Below are 26,515 nucleotides of genomic sequence, written 5' to 3' on the forward strand. Positions count from 1 at the left end.
GTTGACTTGACTGTCACATCAATCCAAAACCTTCCCCATCACTAGAATCTTCTCTCGGCCTGCTCCGAGTTGTGACTTGTCTCACCCAGTACTTAGCAATGAAGCAATGAAACGCCATCCTATCCGAATGTAATCTCTCCCTCAAAAGGAATCTCACATATCAAAATGGCAAAACAATAAGTCATACGCACAGAACCATGGATAGACCGGTTAAGTGAGATAGCCTCACTGGCTTAAATTCTTTGCAGAATTGTTAGATCTTACCATCCGAATCGACAAGTGCGCACTAGTAACGTGAATTACGATTGAGAATGAGATAGACGCATTGCCCTTTGTTAAAGTCGTTCTATATGTATACATAATTATCATAAAGAGAAAGCAAGAAAGTACCCCATGGCCCATAAAAGGAATTCAAATCCCCAAGACGAGTAGGAAGAATCAAAAACATGTCGATGGGTATCTTTCAAGGTCGATATTATCAACGAAAATAACTCGAGTAGTGAAAACCCCCAACTAAAGTAGAGACATAGAAACAAACTTTTTTCAACCCCAAGAAATTACATTGCCATCCCTATAGCACAATACACTCAGTAGTCATCGATGAAGCTTTCAATCATCGCAATACGCTTCGTGGCTTTCTCGCGGATTTCCTGCTGAACTGTAAGCTCCTGTTCTTTTGCAATTGCAGCCTTAAGCTCCAGATCTGCTCTGTTCTTGTGAGCAATGATAGCGAGTTCCAATTCTCTATATTTCTCCTCGGCCGCGTGTACTTTTTGTTGTTCCAATTCCCGATTTTCTCTCATCACGCTCGTCACATTAGATGTACTGTCCGGAATGTTTCTTTGCGTTGCAGATTCGAGAGAAGGTTGTTGGACTTCGATAGTTGATATTGCAACATCATTTGTTGAAAGTTCATTCTGTTCTGGTACAATTGAGTGGCGACCAAAAATCTCGGGTTTGTCCTGAAGCTTCCATGTTAGAAGAATTCTCAATAAAGAAACGATTGAATGATCAAAATCGAACAAAAATTTGAGCCTACCTGAGATTTTGAGTCAACCAGAATTCCTCCATGATTTTTCATCAGAATCTCCGGGCCCAGACTGTGGCGGACTCTTTTAGCTGGTTCCTCCTCTGCTTGATGATAATAACCAATGTCTGACACGCGATAACGCTTTAATCCTGTGCTTTGCAATTCCGGTTCATCAAGAATGGGAGTGGATAGTTCTTCGGTCTGTAGCTCAACTTCCTTCTGAAGCTTTGCTTCTTTCGCATCCATAGCTCTCTGATATTTATACCACAACTAATTCTCTTGATTAGTGACTATGGACTAGAGTAGTGACCTAATCAATGCGCTCGTACCTTGATCTGTTCTCTGCTCAAACCAGTATCTTCCGTCAACTGGTTCACCACGGGGTTGTCTATACGATTGTATATTTTATACTGAACCATCAGCAGATCATGCTGCCAAGGTGAAATCAGGACTTGTAGATCTTCCATAGTCATCTCAGCCTTCGAATTGTTCTGCTATTTTAACATCGTCAGCAAAGTCCGAGCTATTGTATGCAATGGTTTAAAGATTGATTACCTGTAAATGGTCTTCGGTTGAGGATTCAGGCATCGAAAGCCAAGTATAAACTTTAGACGCTGTATGTCCCGGAGAATTTTGTGCAGCCTTCCCTCCACGAACTCGAGGTATTCCACGCGAGGATTTCTCAATCGCATCTGCAGTTCTTTCATCGAAGTTGTACTTTTCTCTCCCCTTATTTTTCCAGTAGGTGTAAATGTTTGGAATTTTTCGGTAGATCTGATGCTGTTCTAAAGCCTCTGCCACCATATGCCAAATTTGATCCGCCGTGATGGGTTCAAGTTTGAGTTCTTTCTCCTTATCTCGCTGGGTTTTGATGCATTGGTATGCAATCTCACTCTCCTCATCCGACCAGTTGCTTCCTTTCGCCCAAGGTTTAGAAGCATCGTCTCCGGACCTAATTTGAAACAGAACGTCACTTTTAGTGTCAGTCTCTCCCTCATAGTCTTCAATTTCCTCTTCGCCTCTTTCTTCGCCCTCCGTATCACTGGAATCCCCATAACCAAATGAATTTTTCTTTGACGATTTCGGTCGAGGTGGTTGATTCAGACGCATCCACTTAAAATAAATGGCATGTGCTTGTCGATTCCATCCATATGTTTCCATCTCACCGGCAACCATCTCCCAGAATGGATTATTCGATCCGCGTATGCTAATATATGCCTGACGGCTACAGATCTCCTTCAGCTTGGCAACCTCTTCAGATTGCCATCTTTTACCCTTTACCATTGCAGTATTTTCTGGCACCTGCAAATGATCTAAAAAAAAAATAGAATTGGAAGTTCAATAAAAATTGCAAGATAGTTATGGTAGCAGAGAAATATCTGTTGATAGTGTAAACAATGAGGAGCTCAAAGTATAAAGTCTTCTTGAGTTGCTGGCTATGGGCGAGCTGGCAATTATTTAATGTCAAAGTCCTACAAAGTATTTGAAGATGAGACACAGGAAAACGGGAAGGCGCGTAAGCAAACGTGCTGTGCCGCAACAGAGTTGTCGCGTAAAGTCTATTTTTAACAGATTCGGGCGCGTGTTGATAGGTTTGAATTAAAAAGTCACATGGACACGCGATCTCGTCCTACATTGACAAGATATCGATGTCCCTCCAATTTATTCTATTTAGGACTAAATTTAATAGTGGATGCTTATCAAAAGAATCATGCTTTCACCTTAATGAACAGATTCATTGGCATTAGGAGCCACGAAAATTCATTCTTAACATCTCCACTATCGACTAGAATATTTTTTACTATAGGTTACTGTTTGTATGAGAGAGATACGGGTGTCGTAGCACATACGATGGCAAGTTCTAAATTTCAAAGCTGTATTCTGTCTAATGAAGAGCTAGCCTCTTTCGCATTCGCTTAGGTGATACAGCGGTCATTGAATTGAAGTCATCCCACCTACATTCACACAGTTACCCTCTCCTAGTTCATCCATTTAATCCACTCTCTCACATATATAAAACTACAGATGGATGCATAATAGCGAGAAAGAAGTTGCAGGTCGATTCATTTTCTTGCTTTCCCGAAGATTTTATTAGTCGATATTCAAGGAGCAACGAATTCTGTGTGGCATGTTTCAAGAATTCTTCGAGATTGTAGATGAGTTGTTTCTTCTCCTCGACAGTTCTTGTCTTTCATTGTACAGCTAGCTTCTGTTCTCGAGAACTTACTAGGTGGTTGATGAATTAGTAACACTTGTAAATTTTGATGGCTCATGTAGCACGTGAGAATCGTTTTGCATAACTTCATGGAGTAGAAGCTTGCACTTCAAAATTTGTAACCAAAGTAGTATTGTATGCCCGCAAAATCCAACGCAGCAACCTCTGAATCGCCGCCAAGATAGATATTCTAAATCATGCCAACCTTTACAAAAGGGCCGGGCCCTTCTCTTTTCTTCGCGTACTTTTCTCCTTTGCAGATCCTCTCACTTCACTACTTGTAGTAATCTTTGCATCCAATCTACTAAACCACTTTCCCAACCACACCTCTTGCTCCTCATCCGCCCCGCACATCAAAATCTCCTTCAAAACCTCGACTCCATAATCCTTATACCTCAACTCCGGAACTGCATAACGAAGCTCATTTGCCCACTTGCCCGTTTTCTTGAGCTTGCGTCTTCTCAATGGCAGTCCTAACGCTTTCCGAGTTTCGCCATCTGGATCGTCGTCAAGTGGACGAAAGGGACGTTTGATTGGGGATTTGACTTTCTGAAATAGGGACCGATCAGTACATGTGGATAAATGACAAGGAGAATGGGCGGATGACGAGAGTCTTACTTCTTTTCCCGCTAGGGCATTCTTCACTAATTCTAATTCCTTTTGCCGTTGTCTTCTCTCAGATTCGGAGATGGGCTCAGGGAGGTTTCCAGTAGCTGTCCAATTTATCAGTATCATGAGATGATCGGATGTCATGCAAAAACCATACCTCGTAGTGCATTATCTTTCTCTCTCTTTTCTTGAGCCTCTAAGCACTCGATGGACCGTAACAGACGATCGCGCTCTTTAGCACTGATGGCTCTCTCATGCGAATTCTTGAAGGAAGTATCAATGATAGCGAGAAGTTGCTTTCTAAGTTCCTCGATCCGAATCCTTAGTTCGGATTTTGGTTTTATCTCATACCTAACTGCAAATGGCGTGCTTGAATGTCTCAATCTTTCCAGTGGGGCTTTGCAGTCTTCTTGTTTGTCATCAGATACGTTCCGAAAGGTATTTTCTTCCGGCTCCTCATAGATTTTCGGCTGAGCTGATAGCATAGAAGCTTCTTTTGTGAACCTTGGGGATTCATTTTCTGTGGGGACCTGAAGCTTAGTTTTCATAACCTCTCTGCGAAGGAAAGCTTGAAGACCGAGTTTCTTGGTCATGATGACGGATCGAGGTGGCGGAGGTTCAAGCACTTGGTATTCTTGGGAGAAGCCAGTATTACTACGTATACTTACACCCAAAGAATTCGATTTTATAACGAAGCACTTAGATACTAATCTAGTTCAAAGATGCGGGGTAAGCACAAGATGTTGGTGAATATTAAACATTACTTATTGGATTCTTAAGAACCACAAGATACTGACGGCATTCTCTTCTGGATATGTTCGGCGATGAAGATAGGGATTGACAATCTACAGCACCGTGGCAGCGATAATGCGAAATCTCGTCATGAAACACGTAGAGCATCCTATATAACCAGCCGCAGACTAGCTAGATATTGAACAACTATGTTCAAACTAGTTTAGCCACACAGATTGATCCTTGATAAGTTTGTAAAAATTCTACAAGTTAAGTGAGAAATCCTAACTCGATACAGAAGATTCAAAATGATTTTCTGGCTCCTTGGTCAATTTCAAATCTGAAAATACACGGGCATCGATCAGGATTACTTTAAACTTCAAAGATGCGAGATCGGAGTATTGATATTCAAAAATGAGAGCAAGTGCTCTACCACTTCAAATTATGAGTCGATGTTGAGGGCAAAGTGACATCGATCTTTTTGGTCCACCTTGCTTTGTTTATCTCAGCTTTCAGAAACGTATTATACAATGTCAGCTTCGTCCATGTCATATTACTATGGCTAGCTCGGAAAATTGCCTTTTGATCTTGACCTGAATAATCTTCCACCTTTTTCTCTGTAAAAGCTCGACATCTTTCGGTCTTCGCCAGCAACAGGGAACCCGTCCACGTTGTATCATGCAATCATCGTAAGTATTATCATCTTGCTTGTATTACACTTAACGGTGTCAATCTATTTCTGGAGGTGTATACTAACTTCTCCACCTTGCAGCCCATCGACAAAGATGGAAGTCGATTCAGAACAACCGTTCGCAGAAACAGCCGCGCGTTGGAATTGGAGCTTACCAGAGGAAGAATGTCTAATTCGGCTCATTAAAAAGCACAAGAAAAGAGTTGAAGACGGTGAAAACCCCAAGGGCAATCTCTTTGACGAGGTATCCATCGAGCTCAATGAACTAGGATTTGGCATACAAAGAACTGGTACCGCGTGTGACCAGAAATGGCGTCGAATTTGCAACAAAAATTCGACGCTGCGGGCCGCAGATGCATGGAAGGATGACAAAGATTTAGATGCTGACTTCGATGTCGCCGAACATTCTACTTCATGTGAGGATGAAGCTGATGGAGTTTTCACTAGCATGGCCGACGAAAGTCAAAAGCGATTTTGCAAGCCATGGACTGAGGAAGAATCCAGAATTCTCTACGAGGAAATCAAAACTTTTACGGAATTGAGAGCTCAAGGAGGTTTACCAAAGTCCACTGCAGTGGAACTTTTCAATCATGTAACGCCATTACTCAAATTGAAAGGCTGTGTTAGAACCCCGCAGGCTTGTCAACGATATTGGCGCTCCACTGGTAGCGAGTTGTGGAACTACGATGAGCGAGCTTTCGGTGATTTTAAGGTCAGTTTCTAATTATGCCTTGCACTGGTATGTCTAACATTCCCGTAGTTGCTTGATGTGCGCAGCGCAAAGTCTACCAAGCCATCTTCTGAAAGCAATGATAGAGCAGTAGTGGAGGACAAATATCCAAGAGGAACGCTCAGAAAAGAACAAAAAATTGCACTAAATCAACTAGCTGAGCAGACACTAAGCCCTACCACGGAGCAAGAGGAGAGGCTCGTGAAAGATCACAGCATCAGTGCTTTCCAGATTTCGGTATGACTAAATTCTGACCCCGCGTCCCAAAAGCTTATAGTTTCTAATGAGATTCCCAGACCTATTTCGCAAATAAGAGATCCTGTCAAAAGAAGGAAACAGCAAAAAATGCGGTAGACCAGGAAAATCCCAAACGGAAGCAATTTGAAAGATTGGCCGAGGACATCGCTGATGGTAACGAGTCGGTTGTTGCTCGAGCAAATCGTGTTTCGAGAAATGCAAAGAGACCCAGAATGTCAAGTTCCTCCCAGATAGCATTCAACAATGATGGAAGTAGTGCTCAGCTACGATTAAGTACCGAAGAAGTGAGTAGGAGCGAGTATATATAATGTGTGATCATTGCTAACATGGAGCTAGGATTATATTCGAAAGTCTTCTACCTCGTCACTACTTCCCAAACCTGCCAGATTGTACACACCCAACACAGAGTTTATAGGATCGAATGCCCCTATCGAAAACAACAATTCACCTCTGAGCCCCGAAAACACCATGGAGAATACACCAAATTCAGATGACGAGGCTGGATTCAAAGAAATGCAAGAAATGGTGCTCGTTCAGCGTCGCAGAATCGAGGAAAGAATTGCAGCATCGATTGATAGAAGAAAGCAACTGGAGTTAGAAACCATTAGACATCAGACTAGGGCGGATATGGAGCGAGAGGCGGCGGAAGGAACCCAGAAAAAAGTCGACGAGGAACTCAGGGTCGAGGCTCGATTGAGGACTAGACTCAATCAAATCGGAAGCTTGTAGAGTAGAGGACAGGAGAACATTTTCACGCGTTATTAGCATTGATTCGCCTTTGCGCTGCGAGAGCTCTCCTCTTTTGCAATCAACTTATGAAGGGATCGCTGTATGTAATTAGGACGGAATAGTAGATGCAGTTAATAATAATACAATAATGGATTCACAAGTTCACAAGGCACATACCCTTTCCCAATCATCATAGTCATAAAAAACGTATGCTCTATTCGACTACCACAAAAATGCTAGGCACATTATTTTACAATTTGACCTGTAGTGAATGACCATGAGCCCTCTTGATGCAAGTGTACTGACTCAACCGTTCCGTCATTTCTTGTATACGTACATTAGCCCACGATTGATACATGATGGTCCACGAGATTTGCCCTTCTACGAGTCACCACTTATTAGAACAGATTCAACGAAGAAGTGAACATCATGACCAAAAACCTCTCATCTTATTTCAAAACTAATCAAACCCAGCAGCAACCTTCAAGGTGCCACCTCTCCTCCTGCGAAGGTTGAAGGAAATGACTGTCTACTTATCACGACATGAAGCTAAACCTCATTCAACCATCAAGATATGCACCGCCCTTCCATTCACTCAATATCACGCCGGGAAATCATTTCTTCCGCCTGTTTTGGAAGAAAATTTGACACGCTAGTGGGAGGTACCCAGAGGAGTCAGATATTGTATTTTAGTCTCGAGCGAATCTTTCCTTTTGTTTACTTGTCAACAACAACCTTTGGAGCGCTCGACGTCCAACCTCTCTGTCAGTTGTTCTTTACGCTCCTTGCGCATTTTCTGCGCTGAATGTACTCGATCGATCGCATAATTCATTTCATTCAAATATCGAGTTTACTTTTTTGATTTTCCATACGAGCCTCGTGTCGAGAATTGAGCAGCACGAACTCTTTTCAAACGACTTCATCTCATCCACCGATACCTACTTTCAATAACAGCAAATAATCGAGCCACTTGCTGCCTTGAGTACATTGAAGTTACGCTATCGTCTCTCCAATTTTCAATCCCTTCGAATTTTTCCAACTACCAAAAAAAACTGCGATTTCGAATTTCGGTAAAATGGCATCACCTGATGAGATTTCTGTCAAGGAAGTACCAGCTCCCACTAAGGACGGAGAGGTAGAGAAAGCAGGCGAACAGAGACAGGTAGAAGTTCAAAAGGTCTCGACACTTCGATCAGTAAGTCTCGATGTCGTTGGTGTCGAAAGTGTCAATAAGGAGGCCAAAAAGCGTCGTACATACAAAAAATGGTCAGAAAAGGAAGAAAAAATTGTCCAAGGCATCGTTGATAACCATAGAACCAATCCCGAGACATCTAACATGGGTCTTATGGAGTTGGATCGATATTCAGTCACAAAGCTGGCAGATGCAGGATTCTTCAGAACACAACTGGGAGTTAGTGGTTTCCGTGGAAGAAAAAGTTCTAAACCCGATTACAACCCGGTCGTCGATCTTGTTGCTAATATGCCTGAATCAATTCGTTCTATGGAGGCAAATTATAAGCCATTTGCCTCGGTTGCAAGAGAGCCAGTTCGTAGACCAAGTACAGTCGTTTCCCAGAGTGCAAGTGAGTTATGGGTCATCGTTTTGATTGAATTATTCTAAACCTTTAGCTACATTGCAGGAGTGGAATACTTTGAGTAAATTGAAGAACAGTCCATACGCTCTTAATGGCAAGCGAAGTTACGGAGATTTCAACAGCGATCTGGCAAGAGAGAAAGCCAATGCTGCTACTACTGCTACTTGGAAGCCACAGGCACAGGCATCTTCCATGGGAACCAACGGCGTATTTGACCCAGTTCCTTTTGACATTTTGAAATTTGGTCAGCAGAAATTCTTGCTAACATAGTACAGCAGCAGGGCTTCCTAATGACTCCTGGATCCAAGTCCTGTGAAGTTTCCAAGTCTCAAATTGAGATGGGTTTAAACATGTTGCCACCATCAAATCGGATGTGTGTCACCAATGGTAGTAGAGGAAATCCTATTGAAGCCCGAAACGACCCACTATTGGGTCAACCACAGTCAGAGAGTGATCGGATTGAACAAGCCAGAGTCTCAATAGTTAGTCTAGGGAAGAAATTATTGGGAGCTATGACAATGCAAGGGGCGCATGAGAATATTGCAATGACACACGCGAATATTGCAATGGCACACGAGGCGCGGCGCAAGGAGGCAGAGAAGCTGGCAGTGGAGTTCAAAAAGAGAGCTCAGGCGCAAAGAGACGAGATCGTCAGAATCCAGACCTTAAACCCAGAGTTAAAGCACTATGATGTGTGTTCAAGCCCAGAGATAGAGGAGGATATGCGAATCTTTGAGCTAGAGTTAAAGAACAATCCGGTATTCCAATGAATGTATACTTGATTGGCTTTGGTTCTGATGGCAACGATGATAATGATAAAATTGTGCGAAATGAAGTGAAATCAAATGAATCGAGACTTGCCTTTCAAGAGGTTCAATACAAGATTTGCCAACGAAGCGGTAGTCTGCAACATCTACCATTGAGGAGCTAGCATTAAAGCGTTGTTCTCCAGTATATTAAGCGAGACTGGACAGAACCTCATGAACACCAACGCATTCTAAAAACTTCAATTCAATTGTCGTTTCTGATTTTATCCTTCGAGTATTCTAAAAGTCAGGTTCTTTTCCGTCCGTTATCAGGAACCAACAATATCAATCAGAATATCAAAAAGTTGAGATGAAGATAGCCCCTCGGGAGTTCCCCAAGCTTGAGTGATATCATGTGTTCTTTTTCATGATCTAAATGAGCTAATATATGACAAGAAACTTGCTACAGGAGGTGTGACAAGCAGGAAGCGGTCTACAATATTACTGCTGGTAAGATCATCAGCCGTACCGAATGAATTCTGAGAGATTTCATCGGGATGAAAACTTTTCGGCTACAACAAACGCAAGACAGACCGTTTCTCGAACTACGGTACCGGATCTGCGAACAGAACAAATGACAGAGCCCGGTGCGGAACGACCAAACAAAAAAATCACAAACTTGTTATGCTATTTGCTATATAGGTATACTACCCCATGTGCAACCTTGGGCCCATCAGACAAATTCATAGAAATCCCATATGCAACGTCGGCACCTACTAAATTTAAAGACACTAACCTTTCTAAAACGACAAGCAATCCCTAATAGCATCCCAGGTTCAGACTTAAAAACAAAATGACAGGAAAAATCCCCAAACTCAACAACAATTGTTGTCATTCCTCCATGAACACGGGAACAACCCATTTACCTCAGGCATGTAAGACCTCCCAACATATAAGCAGCAGTCCTATTCACACAGTAATAGTATACCATTCCACTTAACAGCTTACCAGGAAACTACCGTTGAACATGTCACGGAAACCTCCAGCTAATCAGACAGCTACTTGGCTATCACATCATCGATTACACCATCATAGTGGCATTCGTATCGATAATTTGTTTTACTGAAACATTGAATGAACGTGGAAAAACACACCAAAATTATATATACCGCCGTAGAATACATCGGTTCCAGCCGAGCACCATGAATACGAAACAAAGTCGTGGCTCAGGCAGGGCTGAAGAGGAGCCGAGGGAATGGCGACGTGCAAGCGGGGGGTGAGGAATGAACAAATATGCGCGTCAGACTGTGCGGCCTTTTATGCATGCTATGTGATATGTGATATGATTGGGTGACTGATTGATATTTATGCTTAACCTTAATATAGTTTGTGTTACGCTGGGCGTTGGCTCAATGTAGGATGATAGGTGTCACCCAGAAAGTGGGTTGGTATATGCTGAGTAGGTAATAGTTTCAGGCCCGATAAGATTAGGGGCTGAGCCTTGAGTTGATTAATGCAGACGATTGTCCGTTGGTTGGAAGAAGTTGGTGAGTGTCGTTGGGGCGGGAGTTGAGAATTGCTGGCGATATGTTGGTGGCTTGTTCTGATACTCGTTGGATAGGTGTTGTATATCACACTGTGCTCGATATGAATCGCGAAGAATATCCAAGCTTGTGAAAACTTGTCCCCCCTCTCGCTCTAGATTCAACAAGAACGACGTCAGGTTTCTTCACGTGACTATTTCGACTCCCCTGCTCTCCCACCAACGAAAAGGCCGCGGCACTGGTGGCCGGCATGAAGGTTTTGGTAAGCGACAGGGACAATGATCGCAATGAAGGGTCTAGAACGAAGTTCTATTCTTGTGATTTGCTCTCCACAAATAATCTCCCTTTGAAATTCAACCAGACAGGGTCGATTATATGGACTCGGAAGAGAAGGATATGGTATATCATCCCTAGATCCCATATTTTCTGTGCCTCCCTTTGTGATTGGGGTGATCAATAGGCCATGGGTAGGAATTTCCTGCTGGCAAACGCGGTCGAAACAAATCCAGGCGTTTCTTTAAGGAGGATCATCAAATTGACGCTGAAACATCGATGTTGTGTTTTAGGACAGGACAGATAGGCGGAGTTGCCGAATTGGGCACTGGCGATCGAATTATATTTCTCAGCTGATAATTTGGTTCCTACCGGATCAGAACAATCGTATGGAGCATAAATTATATAATTTAGGAGAGGAAAGTCGACGTAAGAGCAATTTGGTTTTAATTCTTCCGACGAACTATTTTCAGCCCAGCAGCTACGTAAATGATGCACTCAGCCTCGTCCAAGGAGTTCGAAGTAAAGATTCAAAATCAAGGGGAAATTGTCAAACTGGACATGTGGGTAGCCGCGTGTTTGAATAGAATCAAGCGTTATTTGAGATGTGGTGTATCTAGTAATTGCAGAAGCGGCAAATCATCAACATTACTCCTGGCGACCGACAGGAGGATTGTCGAGGTACATACGTTTAGTCTGTTCTTGACTGCTAGCTAGACCTTTGGCATCCTTCTCGACGGGCTAGCCTTTCCAATATTGAGAAGTTTATGAATTACTTATGGGAGTCTCCAAAAGAAAGTTTCGCGGAGTAAGTGTAGACCACACCGGCGAGCATCATGTGCAGAGAGCACTCTTATGCTGGCTTTGCGTGGCAGCGGCACTGTATGACTAAATCTTGTGAGACGAAGAACACGATGTTATTCAAGATGCTTGGGAACTGGTGGCGAATGAGTATTTCACGAGTACAGGATCAACATCTTCACTCGAACACAAGGACGCCGCCGTCTTATCGTCTTATATGTACACACCATCTGGTTGGGATCGTTGAATACAGCGCGCTTTTTATCATGGGTTGCAGCATAAATAACACGAGATGAAAGGATGCGTTGTGGAAGTTCATATCGCCACGTTCATCTTCTCTACATGCCACCTTTTGATCAGCGAATCAGATGTGTCCCGTCCTTATGTTCATCGCGACATCTCCTTGGTTGAGGGTCTATATTTGAAACTCTTTAAAAGTGCCACCATGCACGAATAATCGCATCTCGTAGGCTAAGCACTCTCTTGGTTCCGTCTGCCCAGGGTCATTCCTGGTCTCGGATCAAACTCTGTTGGAACATTGAAATGTCGGGTCATTTGCATGTATTGACTGGGCTCCGAAGATTCATTATATCTTTTCGGTATTGGAGAACAATGAAAGGTCCGCAGTGTCTTATATATGTATTTGACAAAATGCGAGGGGTGCATACGGCATTCCGTCTTCCCGCTTCTTGAGGTCCACAAGGTTATATGAGATCACAGTGTGCAGAAAGAAGAACATCGATATTCCTTACTGTGGCCATTCTTCCTGTACCTGACGCCACGAAGGAGAATATGAATATCCCTACCGAGGAACGAATACAAAACTGATACATGTTCCCCATCCATACCTGCAGATCGAATCTGCAGCGGTAATTAGATTCTGAGGGCTTGGTACCTCGAATGGTCATCCTTCTTGTAGCCACCCATAGAAACGGTTCACGGTATTGTTGAACTACAACAGGATGAACGGCAGTAGATAGATTTCCGAGAGACAAATAACTAAGAATAAATCGAAGCATAACCCGGCGGTAAGGGGAGGCGTTTTTGGGAATCATTCACCTGGGTGCTCGTAGTCGAAGGAGCAATCTCATCTCACTCACTCTACGCCTCAAAAGAAAGAGAGATGCTTCTACTGCACAGTTAATCGTCGTGTCGTATTTATATTCCACTCCATATCGTACCAAATTGGCACTCACTCCGGCCCAAGCCATCGACTGATTCACTATATTTGGACTCAGAGCGGTTTCGGGTGTTTATGTTATATGATTGATCTCTATCTTGGGTTTTAAAGGCTTAGACCGTGGGCGTTGTCTCATCTCACGACTTCCACTTCCACTTCCACTCCCACTTCCGCTTCCAACTCCAACTCCAACAACGTGCTGCACAGGACTGCCACCAGTAGAGACTTTGCCCACCATCGGCCGGCCCCCTTTGGAATACATGCTGGTCGCTAAAGGATCATTAGCCTTTCCTTCCACTCGATTTCCTAAAATCTCACCTCCCTCGAGCCTACTTAGCCATTGTTGTCTCATCTGATCTGATTGATAAGTGTGCGAATGTCCCAGCCAGATTCACGCTGCGACCACGGTGAAGCAAGAGAGATACACCGTCTGGCATAAGATTTCTTTTCTCAGTCTAGCCCTTCGTCTTCTCCATCTTCGTCTCTACTTGGTATTTCTAGATTTCCCGTGCCCAGGACTAAGATTACGTTTATATTGGCACAGGCACAGGCACAGGCGCTGGTACTGGTCCTGAGCTACTTACTTATCGATAATACATCTCACAGCAGGCTGAACAAGAAGTCTCAAAAACCGAGTCGAATCGCAACGGCATTCAGTCAATATCAGTAGTATTTTCAAAGACGTGGATTGATTTGTTTTTGGATGAATTCGTCCAGCATATATCTCATATCGTTCTCCAACAACTCAAATCCCATCCCATCTCATCCCTCGATCTTTTCCCGTCACTACTAGGCATTACTAATTATTCTCTCACCTCGCCCGTCTGTTCTCTCCCATAGACAACAACCCTTCAACTCGTTTTCTCCACCCAACTCAATTGACCCTCAAACTTCGCGAATCAAGCCCCAGGAACGTTTCTTTGATGATCGTCTATTCGCACTAGCTTCTTTTCCCCTTGCGAACTTGCATACCTCCGTAAACAATTCTCGAATCTCCTACAGACCGTGCGCTTTTACACTCTAGAAACCTATCCCGACAAACCTAACGTCGAGAGATCGCATCTGTCAATTCATGTTCAGCCTGGGTCCACCGTCCGTGATACTCGAGGAGGAAGTGCATTTGCAGAAATAGAGGGATATTAAAAGGGATACTTTCGAGCGTCGGTCCTCACGCATATTTGGCAACATGGAGTCGCCAGACAATAGCACATATCTGGAATCCCCTATGGAGGGTGACGATGTGGCATATCCGTGTAAAGGATGTGGTGATGTGAGTGTCCCCGTCCCATGCACCATAATGTGTTTACGAATCTGCCACTAAAAGTGATTTTTTTGCACAGATCCTCGAGGAGGGAAAAGCCTTCGAACTTGGTAAGTTGTGAACTATCCCACGATCTTCTTCAATTCCTCTACTATGCGTTACGTTGCTTTATTTGATTTGAGCCTCGAGTTGCACATTGAATATCCGAGAAATCAATCAAATGAACCCTCCGACCTCGAAGTTTAACAATTCTAACGATCCTGTAGCTGGCAATCGATGGCATTTAAATTGCTTCCGATGCAATACTTGCGGAACTCTCCTGGATTCCGATGCGAATTTGTTACTCCTGGGTGACGGGTCCCTTATCTGCAATAATTGCACTTACAGCTGCAGTGCTTGCAATAACAAAATTGAAGACCTCGCTATCCTCACCGGTGACCAAGCATTTTGTGCAACATGCTTTCGATGCAGGAACTGCAAACGCAAGATCGAAAACCTTCGTTATGCTCGCACATCACAAGGAATATTTTGTATGAGCTGTCATGAATCACTAATGGCTAGGCGGCGTAAAAAGTCAAGGGCCGCTGCGAATGCGAAGAAAAAAGACGACCAATCTCCCATGCTTGTCGACAAATCACTACCCGCCCTACCACCGAACGCCGTTCCACAAAGCGCCTTCTCCCCTGAACGTGAGATCCCGGATCCTCACAATGCAGATAACCCTACAGAATTATCACCAAGGCCGCGGCCAACATATTCTCGTGCAGATTCCTCATCTAGGAGTAGTTCTCGAAAACCTCGCGATGATACTTCCTCTCATCGAGCGTCCACCGATACCACAGGCCGGGATGGATTGACGCTTCCAACGACGACGTATCGAAATAATAGATATTCAGGGATATCGCAAATGTCCGAGATTGGAAATGGGGATGGAGAGAGCTTTTTCATACCTCTGGCTCTGGACCCAAGCCCTGCGCCAACCTTGACACCGAGATCTACGTCGACATCATGGGACACAAAGAAGACGAAAGAGAATCAAGCACCAGACCGGGATTATTTTGGCGTGAAAGACAATGTGCGAAGTCAAACCGAACCACAACCACAGAGACGATCAAGGGATCTGAGGGATACGAGTTCAACGTCAACACCGCACATCGCATTCCAAGATAAGAACCAACCATCCGACGAACAGTTGGCACAGATCAAGGAAAGCATACGCAGAGCAGCCAACGGCGCAGGCACGCCTGCCAAAGAATCATCTGCATCTACGAGTGATGATACTCTATTACAACATGCAACCTCGCCAACCGCTGACGCCCCTGATGGAAAGACACAAGGATCTAGTGAAAAGTTCAGGTTAGGTGATGTACCAAAGGGAAAGCGGACTGGAACAATGAGAAGCGATTCTCAATCGGATTATACTGGCAGCGAGAGCAACTCCTCGAAATCTGCCTTGTCCAACATACCCACCAGGAAAGACAGCAACATGCCAAAAATGGACTCTCCAAGGACTTTACTGGCAGCAGACCAGATTACGTCCAGATCTTCACTGGAATCACGACCAAAGGACATGGAAAGTTCTACTGTTTCAAGAGTCAATTCTGGGAGTTCCAAAGTCTCAATACCCCGCAAGGAGATAGCCTCAGGACCCGTGAAAAGCCACGTTAGTACAATGAGCTTATCTTCCGGAACAGAAACCTCTCCATCCACGGAATCCTCTTCCGAAGGAACAGCCCATACCCCGACAGTGAATGGCAAATCAATCTCTGGCCCCTTGTTACAATCGCCTATAGATGATATGGTACCGCCAAATCGCTCGTCAATTCGTCCTTTACCAAAACAACAACTCAGTGATACATACATGACCCCAAGAGCACCCCCAGCGCCGCCATCGGCAGGCTCGAATGGTACCGCTTCATCGCCCAATCTACCGAGGTGGAGTGCTGGCGGTGACCTTACCATGGATGAAGATATGGCTAGAATATTTGGCAACGATGAAGGCTCACAATCTATAATTCGCAGAGTTTCCAATGCTGTACGCCACGTTCGAAATACAAGCAGTGAAGCAAGCACTTCTGCCCGTGGCCATGGTCGTAGCGTCAGCGAAACAACCGCACGTACTCCTAACTCACCACGATGGCCAAAAACACCAATTGTAGAAGACACTAGCGGACCTAGAGATATTAGTAGCCCGATTTCTATGAGCTCGCCCAATCCTGGGGATGATCCAGCTTTGCTCAGAAGGCAACTTCGCAACTCCGAACAAAGAGTTGCAGAACTTGAGAGACAATTTGTAAACGAGAAAGATTTAAAAACACTAAACAAAAAACTCATTGAAAAACGAAAAACTGTCTCGGTTCTAGATTCTCAAACGGAACTTATGATCCGCCAATTAGAGGTTCTAGCTGGCTATGTGGAACGTGCCAAAGGTTCGAAACAGCCACTTGACATTGCTGAGCTGGAAGATTCTGCCATCAAAGAATTTGTTCAAAAGCTTGATCGCCTTAAGCAGTCGATGTCTAGTGCAATTGAACAACTCTTTGAGGAGCGAGATGAATTACTAGAAGAAAAGAACCAAGCTATTGCCGATCGTGATAGAGCTTTAGTTGAGTTTGAGCAATTATCATCTAAGAATGCACAACTTGCAGACATGAATAATGATCTTACCCACCAAATCCAGGAACGCTTTAAATCGGCCAATACCAATATGGAAAGCCCAAGGCCACTAACAAACGGTCTGGGAATCTACACTCACCATAATAAGGATAAATCTAACGTTTCCGTTCACCTAGATAATGCAAGCCTCCGCCCATCGGAAAGCAGTAGTGCTACTTACAATAACTCGATCAATAGCTATCCACACCCAATGGAACAGGACCCCAGCATGGAGCCAGCGACGCTATTATCAGCTCCCCATGTCGTCAATATCCGCAAGGGACAAGCAAAGAAGTTTAACTGGAAGAAGGGTGGTCAAACTGTTGCTAAGGGAGTTACTAAAGGTTTCAAGGGTGCTTTCTCCAGCGGACAAGAGCGGCCATTAAACCAATGGCCAGGTCAGACTGGTGATAATATTGGCATGCCTTACAACATGACTATGGAGCACGTGCAATCTCCGGCGCCAAATGCCTCTGGGACAAGTTTACCCAGGTCTACATCAAACGACCCCTCTCGTCAAGGGTTTGGATTATTCAAGAAATCACAAACTATGCAAAAGTCGATGTCCAGTGGTAATATTCTCGCTGCTGAGAGCCCGTCAATTCTGTTCGGTTCTGATCTTGTTGAAAGAGCTGATTATGAGCGTCGGCAAATTCCAAGTGTGGTCACTCGTTGCATTGAAGAAGTTGAATTGCGTGGAATGGACATTGAGGGTATCTATCGGAAGACTGGAGGTACTGGGCAAGTCAACATTATCAAAGAAGGATTTGATAAGACTGAAGACTATGACATTTCAGATCCTGACCTCGATATCACCGCGGTTACAAGTGTTCTAAAACAATATTTCCGAAAGCTTCCTGTACCACTTCTGACCTTCGACGTTTATGATCGAGTATTAGAATCAATCTGTAAGTTCAATTTCATATTCTGATAGAAATTACTTGCTAATACAACTATAGCCATCGAAGACAACGCAGAACGCTGCACACATCTACGGAACACAGTCAACATGCTACCTCCCAAGCATCGTGATTGCCTTGAGTTTTTGATTTTCCATCTTGTGCGTGTAGCAAAACGAGAAAGCGAGAACTTGGTATGTTCACTTGTATACATCAGTCTTCTGATATACTAATTATTCGTTACAGATGACACCTAAGAATCTGGCAGTGGTTTTTGCACCGACCATCATGCGTGATCACAGCATAGACCGTGAGATGACGGATATGCATGCTAAGAACCAAGCTGTTCAGTTTGTCATTGAGAACAGTTACGACATATTTGCCGGCGCTTAAGAAATTTATTATCTTACCACGAATCCTCTATGACCTTACACTTCTGAATGATAGGGACCTTTAGCCTTTTTTTATCTTATGTTTCGCCTTCAGCGTCGGATACGCAGAAAGCGTCGAGATGTATATTCTTTTTTGCACTCATGTTTAGCAAGGTGATGGGTGGGGCGTTAGTTCTGGAAAGCGAATGAATGATAGACCGATTTTTTGATCGGTAACAGAGATGATTGAGAGAGAAATTTACATTTTTATGGCGTTTTTTCAAGTGCCTTACTTGCTTCCGTGTTTTTTTTTTTTTGATTGATGTTTTTTTTGATTTGATATTTGAATGGCTGGAAATCTACGTACTTGCTTGCTAGCTTTCTTTTCTCTTCTTCAAATCAAGCTAGTTGATAGGCCTTGATATCTTGGATCATGTGTCTGAAGAATGCATATTGAGGATAGGGTAAGGGGTACGAGAAGGGGGAATACGATTAGTAGGTATTATGCATTTCACATGACAAGACGTTGCAGGGAGGGAAAGTTTTGGCATTGGTTTGAGGGTAGAGTTCGCCGTAGCTTACGCAGGAGGATATTGGATCGAAAGCGTGATTTATTTATGGGTTGATGTTTATGCTGTGATGTGGTGCGGTACGGTGGTTTTAATAGTCGTTATGCGTGCTTTGCATAGTGGATTTTGTATGTATGCATGCATGTATGTAGGTTAGTTAACTCAGGGAATAGTCATTGTGCTGATGTTATATCATACCTCATATCTCACATCTTGAAGTGTGCAGTTTCGGATGGGTGGATGAATAAATATCTGAATATCTGAATGTATCATCACCTCGCTCAAATCCAATTCGTCGGAAAGATCGACTTATTCTAATTAACCTGGTCTCACATACATACATTTCATCACCTATTTATTCCCTTTGTAAGGTCAGATCATATTATATCATATCATACCATACCATACCATACCATACCAAACTACATCACTCTCCATCTCCCCATCTCCCCACCCCCCTACCTATCCATCTATCCATCCATCACACCACACCTCCTCCATCCACTCCATCCACTCCAATCCCAATCCCAACCCCAACAACCCCAAACACTATCAACCCCCACAAGATGGACAACAAAAATCGAATATGATTGACCATCAACACACAAACCCAACCCAACCCAACCCAACCCAACCCTACTCCCAGCTGAATTTCCACTTTCCAAGTTTCAATACTCCTTGATCAGCATTTCTCGTTCTCTGCAATTGCATTCTTCTTGAAAATTGGAAGATGGGAGATGGGAGATCAGAGAAATTAGCCTGGCGAATCCGGGTCTGTGAATTCAATAATGGGTAAGAAAAGTGCAATCAGTCAGTCGACGGTGGATTCGATGTTTTACGCGATTCCTCTATACTGAGTATATTCAAACCGCGATGTGATAGCAAGTAAGTAGCATCAAGCATACAGTGAGCAATCTTAGAGAATGTCATGAGATCAATCATCAATGAGAAATTCACAAATGAAGCATGACACAGACGCACATTCAAAAGACAATATTATAACATATAGATGTACTATTAATACGACTCAAACTCTTACGCCTCTGCCAGTAACCAGAAAGTTGATATGTAACGTGCACTGCACAACGCCTTGTATCACCCTTCCATTTTCCCTCGCTGCACACCGTAGAATCCACCACACCACCCAGAAAATATCCCAAAAATATCCAGTCAAAACAAAAGACTTTCGTATTGTACAACGATCCTACTTATCATTCCCTTCGTTCGTCCAAACGAAACATTAGCTTATGCCACTGACTTTCGTTACATGTCCCTCTCCACACCGTCAATTTTCTACCTCCAGCTCCCTCTGCCTCTTGACAATGTAGTACGTGATCAAGCTCTTTGGATCGCCACTCACTCTTCCACCAATTCCACTCCAGAATCTTGCCTCTCCAATTCTTGCATGCGTACTCACACAGAGTACCACAGCATCCAGTCTCACTCCGCTCTCCTTGCTCTCAAGACACTTTGCTGCCAATTCCAAGATGCTATCAATTTCCGCATCTTCCAACTCAACATCTGACTTGATATCTAACGTCTGCTTAAGTATATGTAATCCCATACTAAATTTTCGGCATCCCTCCAATGTCATTTCTTCGTTGGAGAGGGAGTTGAGAATGGTAATGATGGTCTCTTTGGGATTGGCAAGTGTAACAAGCTCATCGGCAAGAAGTTCGAGGCCACTAACAATATGGGCGCGTGCATCATAGCAGGATCTAGTTACAAGAATAGAATGAAAGCCTTTTGCGATATGTGGTCTGAAATACTCTCGGTAGTTTTTGTACATGAGTTTGACTGTAGCTAGTATTTGTGCTTTGACATCCTGAACTTTTGCGGGCGAGAGATTTGTTAATGGTTCTTCGAGATATTCAAAAAGTCCTAACAAGAGGGCGGGGAACCTGCCATCTCCCCAAACAGCTTTGTTATCTCTGATCATGGCTTGAAGTTTTCGGAAACCGTGGACGTCTAGAGATTTAGCTTTGATTTTGGAGATACCGCTATCGAGTAATTTTGTACTATGTTTGAGTTTGTCCGGTGACATTGGCGGATTCATAGCTCCTTCGCCATCAAATTCGCTAATGCTATTTCTTGACAGGTTTATAGCATCTTCGTTCACAGGCACTTCTTCTAAAACGGACTGGGGAACTGCAGGTCCTGGAGTAGTAGTATCATCTGTGCTTGAGAATGGATCTTCATAAACCTTCATTGGCTGATTGACAGGAGCTTTGATATCTCTCACCTCAGATGGTTCAAAGACCTGAGGGAGTTTATCAGATTGTATCCGTTCCAACCCAGTAATCGTGGGAACGACCATCGTAAAATCTTCATCTGCTCTTGAAGGACTAGATCCAGGTCCAGGCAATCCAGGTACCGACTTAGTTCTTGTCCTAACAGGACTACTAATGTGAGGGGAAGCAGCAAGTCTAGGAGAAGCAGTCGTAACTCGTCCAGATGCACTTTTTGCTGCAGGACTTGTGTAAGTGGATTGGGTTGGATGATGAGATTGCGTGGGATGGCTAGAATGGCTTGTGTTGGGTCTCGGAATTGGAGCTCTTTTAGCTTGGGGAGAGCTGGTAGCAACAGGAGTTTTGGATCTTGGTGGTCTTGCGGATGTGGAGGATGAAGGGCTGGCATTTGCTTCGCTGGAGGCTTGGTTAGTTCTTCTTACAGAATATGGTCCGGCTGTTGCAGGTCTAGCAGCAAGTTCTGGTCTCTTAGATTTACTTGGTCGCATGGGTGCAACAGAAAGACCGCCACGAGATCCAGTAGCATCTAAATGAGGTCTTGTGGGAGCTACTTCTGAAGACGAGTGTTTGGTTGGCACGGTCCTTGTTGGAGAAAATGTTGACATAGCAGAACCAGGACGAGTAGGAATAGTTTTGGTGGCCATTTGTGCCTTCTTCTGTGCTAACATAGTCTCCCTCAAGGAGGGTCTAGGAGGTCCAGTAGTGCTCTTGGAGAAACCAAGGCCAGGCCTTGTCGAACTGACTGCCGCTGCCTTCTTTGGCGCATTGGGATTGTCTGGAGAATTCTCTAGTAGTCTTCTCTGAGTCGGTTCTAGATCCTCGATTATTCTAAAACTCGTTAGTCATCATTCAGACCGCGTAGAAATGCTTATACACTTACAACTCAGCCCTTGCTGGCCATATCTGAGCAAAAGTCCAATAGGTTGATCTCATGTTCTCGCGAACACCAGGATTGGCATCGGCTAGACCTTTTTTTATACACTTTTCAATCAGTTCTAAGCCTCCACTATGTTCAACGTGACTCTTGTGTTGCGCCTCCTTCTTAAGCAATGTTTTGAGCCAGCCTGTGGCATAAGTTCTAGGCTGAACATTCTTGTCTTGGCATGCGAGCCAGATATGCTGCATGATCCGATGATTATAAGTAACGCCGCTGATAATAATATCAACCGTCAAATTTCCGTTCTGCGAACTGATTTTTTTGGTGCCACCACAGAGTTTGATAAGGTTTTGCAGAAGAATTTCGACCATAGGATCCAGTCCAGGCCCAGCAGTTCGAGCAATTTCTTGAACGACGCTACACCCTTCCTTTGAAAGACTAGTTCTCAATGAATTAACAGCTTTCAAGATACCATCCAGAAGGCTTTTGATACCAGCCAGGAAAGCATCATGATAGTCGCTTGGGGCGTTTCCAGCGTTCAATCTCCGTAACTTTGTACAGCTTTGTTCTCTCTTAAACCAATTTGCTTCAGACTCCTTGTCTTGAAACCATTGATGCATTTCTTGAAAAGTTTCCTCCAACTCTCTTTGTGTGTTCACATATGCAGGGTCTACTTGCTCAATTTTGACTTCTGGTGTTGCTGGTCTTGAGACGTTCATCGCAGATGCACTACTAGCTAAAGGATTGCGCATAGGGGCTTCAGTTCTTTCCGGTTCCACAACCACTGGGGCTCCTCCTGATATAAGTTGACTCGTGATAGCTGATACGATCGCTGGTCGAACATTGAAATTCTTCAATTGCTTCTTGAGATCGGACTTGGCTCCATTAGGGGCATTTCTGTGGCAATTAGAATATGAAGGTAATATGGCCGATAGGAAGAGACTTACTGGAATAAGGTGATGACAGTATTTCTCGCAGTATCTCTTACCATGCCATCGGCATCTTCGAGTAGCTCCATTAGTGTAGTTACAAAGCTTTTGAATGGCATTCCATGCTCTTGGTGCATCTATTTGATCCGATAGTTAGAAAGTGTAAATAAGCCGGCGCCAAAATGTATCTGTTTACCTGTACAATCCAATTCATTGAATTTTCTTTCATCCTCGAGTTCTTTCCTACCAGTCCTGCGTTCTTCACGATTCTTTCTACATCTATCGGCGCATTTTTCCAGAACGTTGTAAGACATAGCGCAGCAAGTTGTCTATATTTCTCCCTCTGGTCGCCCATCTTATCATTTATCATTGGCAGAGTCCGGGCAGCTTCCTTGACAATGTATTTTGGTTCCTGGCGTGACAGTCTGGTGAGGAGATGATTGAGGGTAGAGAATCCGGCGCTGACCAGTGCGGCGTGCTGCGACGACATTGCTATGCGCAAAGCCTCGAATAGTGAAAGTATGCATGGTTCTGGAACGTTGTGTTGTTTGATACTGGATTTGATGTTGTTGATCTGATTGACCTTGGAGTCTATCAAAGCATCTGTTCGAAGTATTGCCAGCAAGTTTGCTACTTGATCTTCGGTGATCTTTTCACCCATGATTGAGGTGGGGTGAAGTTGAAGAAACCGTGGATATCAAATCAGGATATGTGCCTATCTGTAGATGAGATGTGCTGTCAGTGATTTTGGGAACAAAGGAGGTTATGCACAGTATGGCATTCGGTTGTTGACGAGATGGCAGTGTCGCACAATATTCGCATTAAGAATTATGAAATTTGCAGACACTTACGACAGTGTTGTACTTTGGTAGGTGACTTCAAAATTCCCTTTGGAGATAAATCTGTCGCGTCAAAACAAATTATGGTTGCCCGGGCAGGGGAAGCACGGACTGGTCTCAAAGCTTCCATTATTATAAATACGATCAGACCCAGTCAGAGGAGATAAGCCAGTCAGATTGGTAAGAGACATGAACATTCCGACTCCTCTCATTGGACATGTCAACACATGTGTTGACAACCTTGGAACCTATCATCTCAACATCTGTTCTCGTCCAGGAAGTAAAGAAAGCTCTCAACATATGCACAAACATCCGTCCACAGCAGACCTCCTTGCCGCATCTGAGTTCTCGCCTTGAAAGAAGCTCACCCCTTTGCTACATCAACAAGGTCAAGCTAGGGAGCTGGGCACGACACGCATTACTCATTCCGGTGCCGATATCACCAGTATTGACCCTTCACGGTTGCAATTCTGCATAGGAAGATCAATGCAACAGGACCCTTGCAAGGAGTGACCTTGTCCTAAACCTTATCCTTTGAACCTTTGAACCCTACACATCACCTGCATAATGCCCACTTCCCCCGCAACCAGCCCGGTTCCTCCACCTGTGTTCATGCCTCAATTCTCCAGCACCTCGCCGGCTCCAACTCCTGTACCGATGCCTCCTGCGAAAGAAAAGTCGGCTTCAAAGCCTAGTAAAGATGATGGTTCCATTCCGGCGATCAAATTCCCTCTACCCAAGTTACGCCTCGAGTTACGGGATCTCAATCATGCAGGATCGCATACTTTCTTGACCGCCGTTATAGCGGACGAAGCTCTACAGACGGCAGTTCAAAGCGTTCTTACGCTACTATATGAGTCCCCCAATTGTCCTACCACAACTCCGACTCCAACTCGATCGGTGACCCTCATCCTCCGTTCCATGGAAGGTGTGGCATATACAACGGGTAGCGACCTTGACAATGACCATAAGGAGATACATTTATCCCTAGATTACATACAGCACGAATCAATTAAGCCGGAGCGAAAGAAGCATGAGATCATGGGTGTGTTGACTCATGAAATGGTGCATTGCTACCAGTACAATGGATTCAATACTTGCCCTGGTGGCTTGGTTGAAGGAATTGCAGACTGGGTTCGATTGAACGCCAATTTGAGTCCACCTCATTGGAAGAGAGAGGCCAGTGGGAAATGGGATGCAGGTTACCAACACACCGGCTACTTTCTTGAATATCTGGAACAGAGATTCGGCAAAGGCACTGTAAGGAGGGTGAACGAAAAATTGAGAGTTGAGCGATACGAAGAGAAACGATTTTGGACTGAGCTTTGTGGAAGGCCGGTAGAACAACTCTGGAAAGATTATTCAAAGTATCTACAGGAAGAGGAGAGGAAAGCAGAAGAAGAAGAGTGTGTGATTGTGGAAAAGGAAGATGCTATAACACCCAAACAGCCCAAGTGTGAAGGAGATAAAGTGACGCTTGCCACAACAACAGAGGAAACGAAAGATAACCCCACAAACACTGAGAAGCTTGAGTGAATTTCAGGGACACTTTCTGAAACGATATATCACATTACGAATCTTAAAAACAGTCCTTCTCCGTCATTTCACCTGATGCATATGGCATGTTTCACATCAATATTTATCTCAAGTTGTTCAAGATGAGCTTGTACAATTCGAAAGGTGGTTGTCAATCAAGATTCCAGTTGCTCACAAGGTTCAATCATTGGCTAACATAAATTGTTATAGAAGGACAGAATAGCATAGAGTGAGACTATTTATATTATGATTATACATTACATATTTTTATTACCTCCACATTCTTGCAATCTCCAACATACTACATCTTTCCCGTTTACTCCATCTCTGCCCTGAATACATCATCCGCCCAGATGATTTTGATCTCAATGGCTATGGGTAGGAAACAAGAACTAAGAGTATGCTCCGAATCCAAATCTACGACCGAAGACATTCTGTAAATGGAATCTTTGCCCGAGGTCCATTTCTGGAATCTCATAGTCTCCATTTTCCATATCATGTGCAAAATTCCTAGTTTTGATAACCCTTTCAACAGCGAGTTCTGCATATTCCATAGCATTTGTATACTTTGCTGCAGGGAAAAGTTTTTCGTTTCCCGCGGCCAAACCATCCCAAGATCTTATTTTAGCTCCCATATCTTTCTTGATGCTTGAAAGTTGTTCGAAAAATGGCTCATCAATGGCTCATCACTAGCTGGAAGCAATGATGTTACTTCCTGCAGTTTATCTCGGGCCGAGGAGGATGGTACGTTACTTGATGTTGGGGAAGCAAGGCCGATAAGGACTACGGAGGATCCAGAGGAAGAAAAGGGTGTGGCTTCATACGCTCTTCTATGATTTCTATCTGACATCAGCGCGATGTGACATTTTTTCTCACGGCAATGGGAACATACGACATATTACATTTAAACTTGCGATTAGCATCGCTTAGTTCTGTATTTCGGATTACTAATTGTTGATACTCTTTCTCAAAGTCGACACAAACCTTTGGAATACTCTGCTCTGTCGATACTGGGGCCAAGAAGGTTGAGCATAGAGATCCGACCGATGGCCCTGGGGTTCGTCTTGCAGCCATGTTTTCGGCATTATGATCGTTACTGAGGATGTGTGAGGGTTCTGTTAGGGGCCTATTAGGGGCCTATGAGGATTTGAAGAGGAAGCTGAAGACATGGTTATATTAGGTGCAGTAATTTTGGGC

The 26,515-nt window shown here is 43.9% G+C and overlaps 7 protein-coding genes across 10 annotated transcripts; 4 read left to right on the forward strand and 3 right to left on the reverse strand.

The window, feature by feature from the left end:
• Positions 1-326: 326 nt before the first annotated feature.
• BCIN_07g01340 (hypothetical protein) lies at positions 327-2,506 on the reverse strand. Its single transcript, XM_024693849.1, has 4 exons — positions 1,586-2,506; positions 1,360-1,521; positions 1,040-1,300; positions 327-962 (listed from the first exon to the last, which is right to left on the reverse strand). The coding sequence occupies exons 1-4, from the start codon at positions 2,312-2,314 to the stop codon at positions 588-590; spliced, it is 1,527 nt and encodes a 508-aa protein (XP_024549638.1). The 5' UTR covers positions 2,315-2,506; the 3' UTR covers positions 327-587.
• An 842-nt stretch (positions 2,507-3,348) lies between these two features.
• Positions 3,349-4,829, reverse strand: BCIN_07g01350 (hypothetical protein). Of its 2 annotated transcripts, XM_001551439.2 has the most exons (3): positions 4,012-4,829; positions 3,864-3,958; positions 3,349-3,794 (listed from the first exon to the last, which is right to left on the reverse strand). In XM_001551439.2, exons 1-3 carry the CDS (start codon positions 4,445-4,447, stop codon positions 3,453-3,455), a joined length of 873 nt encoding a protein of 290 aa, XP_001551489.2. In that variant the 5' UTR covers positions 4,448-4,829; the 3' UTR covers positions 3,349-3,452. The 2 variants fall into 2 exon arrangements, with proteins under 2 accessions (XP_001551489.2, XP_024549639.1); XM_024693850.1 differs by having other exon boundaries at positions 3,349-3,958.
• A 203-nt stretch (positions 4,830-5,032) lies between these two features.
• Positions 5,033-7,159, forward strand: Bchox4. Its single transcript, XM_001551438.2, has 5 exons — positions 5,033-5,275; positions 5,359-5,989; positions 6,038-6,244; positions 6,304-6,549; positions 6,602-7,159. Exons 1-5 carry the CDS (start codon positions 5,265-5,267, stop codon positions 6,992-6,994), a joined length of 1,488 nt encoding a protein of 495 aa, XP_001551488.1. The 5' UTR covers positions 5,033-5,264; the 3' UTR covers positions 6,995-7,159.
• Positions 7,160-7,733: 574 nt separating this feature from the next.
• BCIN_07g01370 (hypothetical protein) lies at positions 7,734-9,433 on the forward strand. The gene is made up of 3 exons (XM_001551437.2): positions 7,734-8,577; positions 8,624-8,796; positions 8,865-9,433. The coding sequence occupies exons 1-3, from the start codon at positions 8,070-8,072 to the stop codon at positions 9,357-9,359; spliced, it is 1,176 nt and encodes a 391-aa protein (XP_001551487.1). The 5' UTR covers positions 7,734-8,069; the 3' UTR covers positions 9,360-9,433.
• A 4,308-nt stretch (positions 9,434-13,741) lies between these two features.
• Positions 13,742-19,083, forward strand: BCIN_07g01380 (hypothetical protein). Of its 2 annotated transcripts, XM_024693851.1 has the most exons (6): positions 13,742-14,403; positions 14,474-14,504; positions 14,661-17,129; positions 17,187-17,957; positions 18,009-18,142; positions 18,195-19,083. In XM_024693851.1, exons 1-6 carry the CDS (start codon positions 14,320-14,322, stop codon positions 18,339-18,341), a joined length of 3,636 nt encoding a protein of 1,211 aa, XP_024549640.1. In that variant the 5' UTR covers positions 13,742-14,319; the 3' UTR covers positions 18,342-19,083. The 2 variants fall into 2 exon arrangements, with proteins under 2 accessions (XP_024549640.1, XP_001551485.1); XM_001551435.2 differs by having other exon boundaries at positions 14,661-17,957.
• An 802-nt stretch (positions 19,084-19,885) lies between these two features.
• Positions 19,886-23,789, reverse strand: Bcstu1. The gene is made up of 4 exons (XM_024693852.1): positions 23,140-23,789; positions 22,962-23,080; positions 22,018-22,911; positions 19,886-21,965 (listed from the first exon to the last, which is right to left on the reverse strand). The coding sequence occupies exons 1-4, from the start codon at positions 23,602-23,604 to the stop codon at positions 20,174-20,176; spliced, it is 3,270 nt and encodes a 1,089-aa protein (XP_024549641.1). The 5' UTR covers positions 23,605-23,789; the 3' UTR covers positions 19,886-20,173.
• A 175-nt stretch (positions 23,790-23,964) lies between these two features.
• On the forward strand, positions 23,965-25,750 carry BCIN_07g01400 (hypothetical protein). Of its 2 annotated transcripts, XM_024693854.1 has the most exons (2): positions 23,965-25,462; positions 25,529-25,750. In XM_024693854.1, exon 1 carries the CDS (start codon positions 24,350-24,352, stop codon positions 25,316-25,318), a length of 969 nt encoding a protein of 322 aa, XP_024549642.1. In that variant the 5' UTR covers positions 23,965-24,349; the 3' UTR covers positions 25,319-25,462; positions 25,529-25,750. The 2 variants fall into 2 exon arrangements, with proteins under 2 accessions (XP_024549642.1, XP_024549643.1); XM_024693853.1 differs by having other exon boundaries at positions 23,965-25,750.
• The last annotated feature ends 765 nt before the right edge of the window (positions 25,751-26,515 follow it).

This window comes from Botrytis cinerea, chromosome 7, assembly GCF_000143535.2.
Source record: "Botrytis cinerea B05.10 chromosome 7, complete sequence".
Taxonomy (NCBI): Eukaryota; Fungi; Ascomycota; class Leotiomycetes; order Helotiales; family Sclerotiniaceae; genus Botrytis; species Botrytis cinerea.

What these genes read in the sequence shown, in the direction of transcription:
- BCIN_07g01340 (XM_024693849.1), bottom strand. Translation starts at nt 2,314, where the DNA reads ATGGTAAAGGGTAAAAGATGGCAATCTGAAGAGGTTGCCAAGCTGAAG. An exon ending in CAACCGAAGACCATTTACAG is followed by an intron (nt 1,522 to 1,585) that starts GTAATCAATCTT and finishes TTAAAATAGCAG; the next exon opens with AACAATTCGAAGGCTGAGAT. An exon ending in TGGTTGACTCAAAATCTCAG is followed by an intron (nt 963 to 1,039) that starts GTAGGCTCAAAT and finishes TGGAAGCTTCAG; the next exon opens with GACAAACCCGAGATTTTTGG.
- BCIN_07g01350 (XM_024693850.1), bottom strand. Translation starts at nt 4,447, where the DNA reads ATGACCAAGAAACTCGGTCTTCAAGCTTTCCTTCGCAGAGAGGTTATG. An exon ending in GAAAGATAATGCACTACGAG is followed by an intron (nt 3,959 to 4,011) that starts GTATGGTTTTTG and finishes TAAATTGGACAG; the next exon opens with CTACTGGAAACCTCCCTGAG.
- Bchox4 (XM_001551438.2), top strand. An exon ending in GAGCTTTCGGTGATTTTAAG is followed by an intron (nt 5,990 to 6,037) that starts GTCAGTTTCTAA and finishes ACATTCCCGTAG; the next exon opens with TTGCTTGATGTGCGCAGCGC. An exon ending in TCAGTGCTTTCCAGATTTCG is followed by an intron (nt 6,245 to 6,303) that starts GTATGACTAAAT and finishes TGAGATTCCCAG; the next exon opens with ACCTATTTCGCAAATAAGAG.
- BCIN_07g01370 (XM_001551437.2), top strand. Translation starts at nt 8,070, where the DNA reads ATGGCATCACCTGATGAGATTTCTGTCAAGGAAGTACCAGCTCCCACT. An exon ending in AGTCGTTTCCCAGAGTGCAA is followed by an intron (nt 8,578 to 8,623) that starts GTGAGTTATGGG and finishes CTAAACCTTTAG; the next exon opens with CTACATTGCAGGAGTGGAAT. An exon ending in CTTCCATGGGAACCAACGGC is followed by an intron (nt 8,797 to 8,864) that starts GTATTTGACCCA and finishes AACATAGTACAG; the next exon opens with CAGCAGGGCTTCCTAATGAC.
- BCIN_07g01380 (XM_001551435.2), top strand. Translation starts at nt 14,320, where the DNA reads ATGGAGTCGCCAGACAATAGCACATATCTGGAATCCCCTATGGAGGGT. An exon ending in TCGAGTATTAGAATCAATCT is followed by an intron (nt 17,958 to 18,008) that starts GTAAGTTCAATT and finishes ATACAACTATAG; the next exon opens with CCATCGAAGACAACGCAGAA. An exon ending in AACGAGAAAGCGAGAACTTG is followed by an intron (nt 18,143 to 18,194) that starts GTATGTTCACTT and finishes TATTCGTTACAG; the next exon opens with ATGACACCTAAGAATCTGGC.
- Bcstu1 (XM_024693852.1), bottom strand. Translation starts at nt 23,604, where the DNA reads ATGGGTGAAAAGATCACCGAAGATCAAGTAGCAAACTTGCTGGCAATA. An exon ending in CAATGAATTGGATTGTACAG is followed by an intron (nt 23,081 to 23,139) that starts GTAAACAGATAC and finishes CGGATCAAATAG; the next exon opens with ATGCACCAAGAGCATGGAAT. An exon ending in ACTGTCATCACCTTATTCCA is followed by an intron (nt 22,912 to 22,961) that starts GTAAGTCTCTTC and finishes TAATTGCCACAG; the next exon opens with AAATGCCCCTAATGGAGCCA.
- BCIN_07g01400 (XM_024693853.1), top strand. Translation starts at nt 24,350, where the DNA reads ATGCCCACTTCCCCCGCAACCAGCCCGGTTCCTCCACCTGTGTTCATG.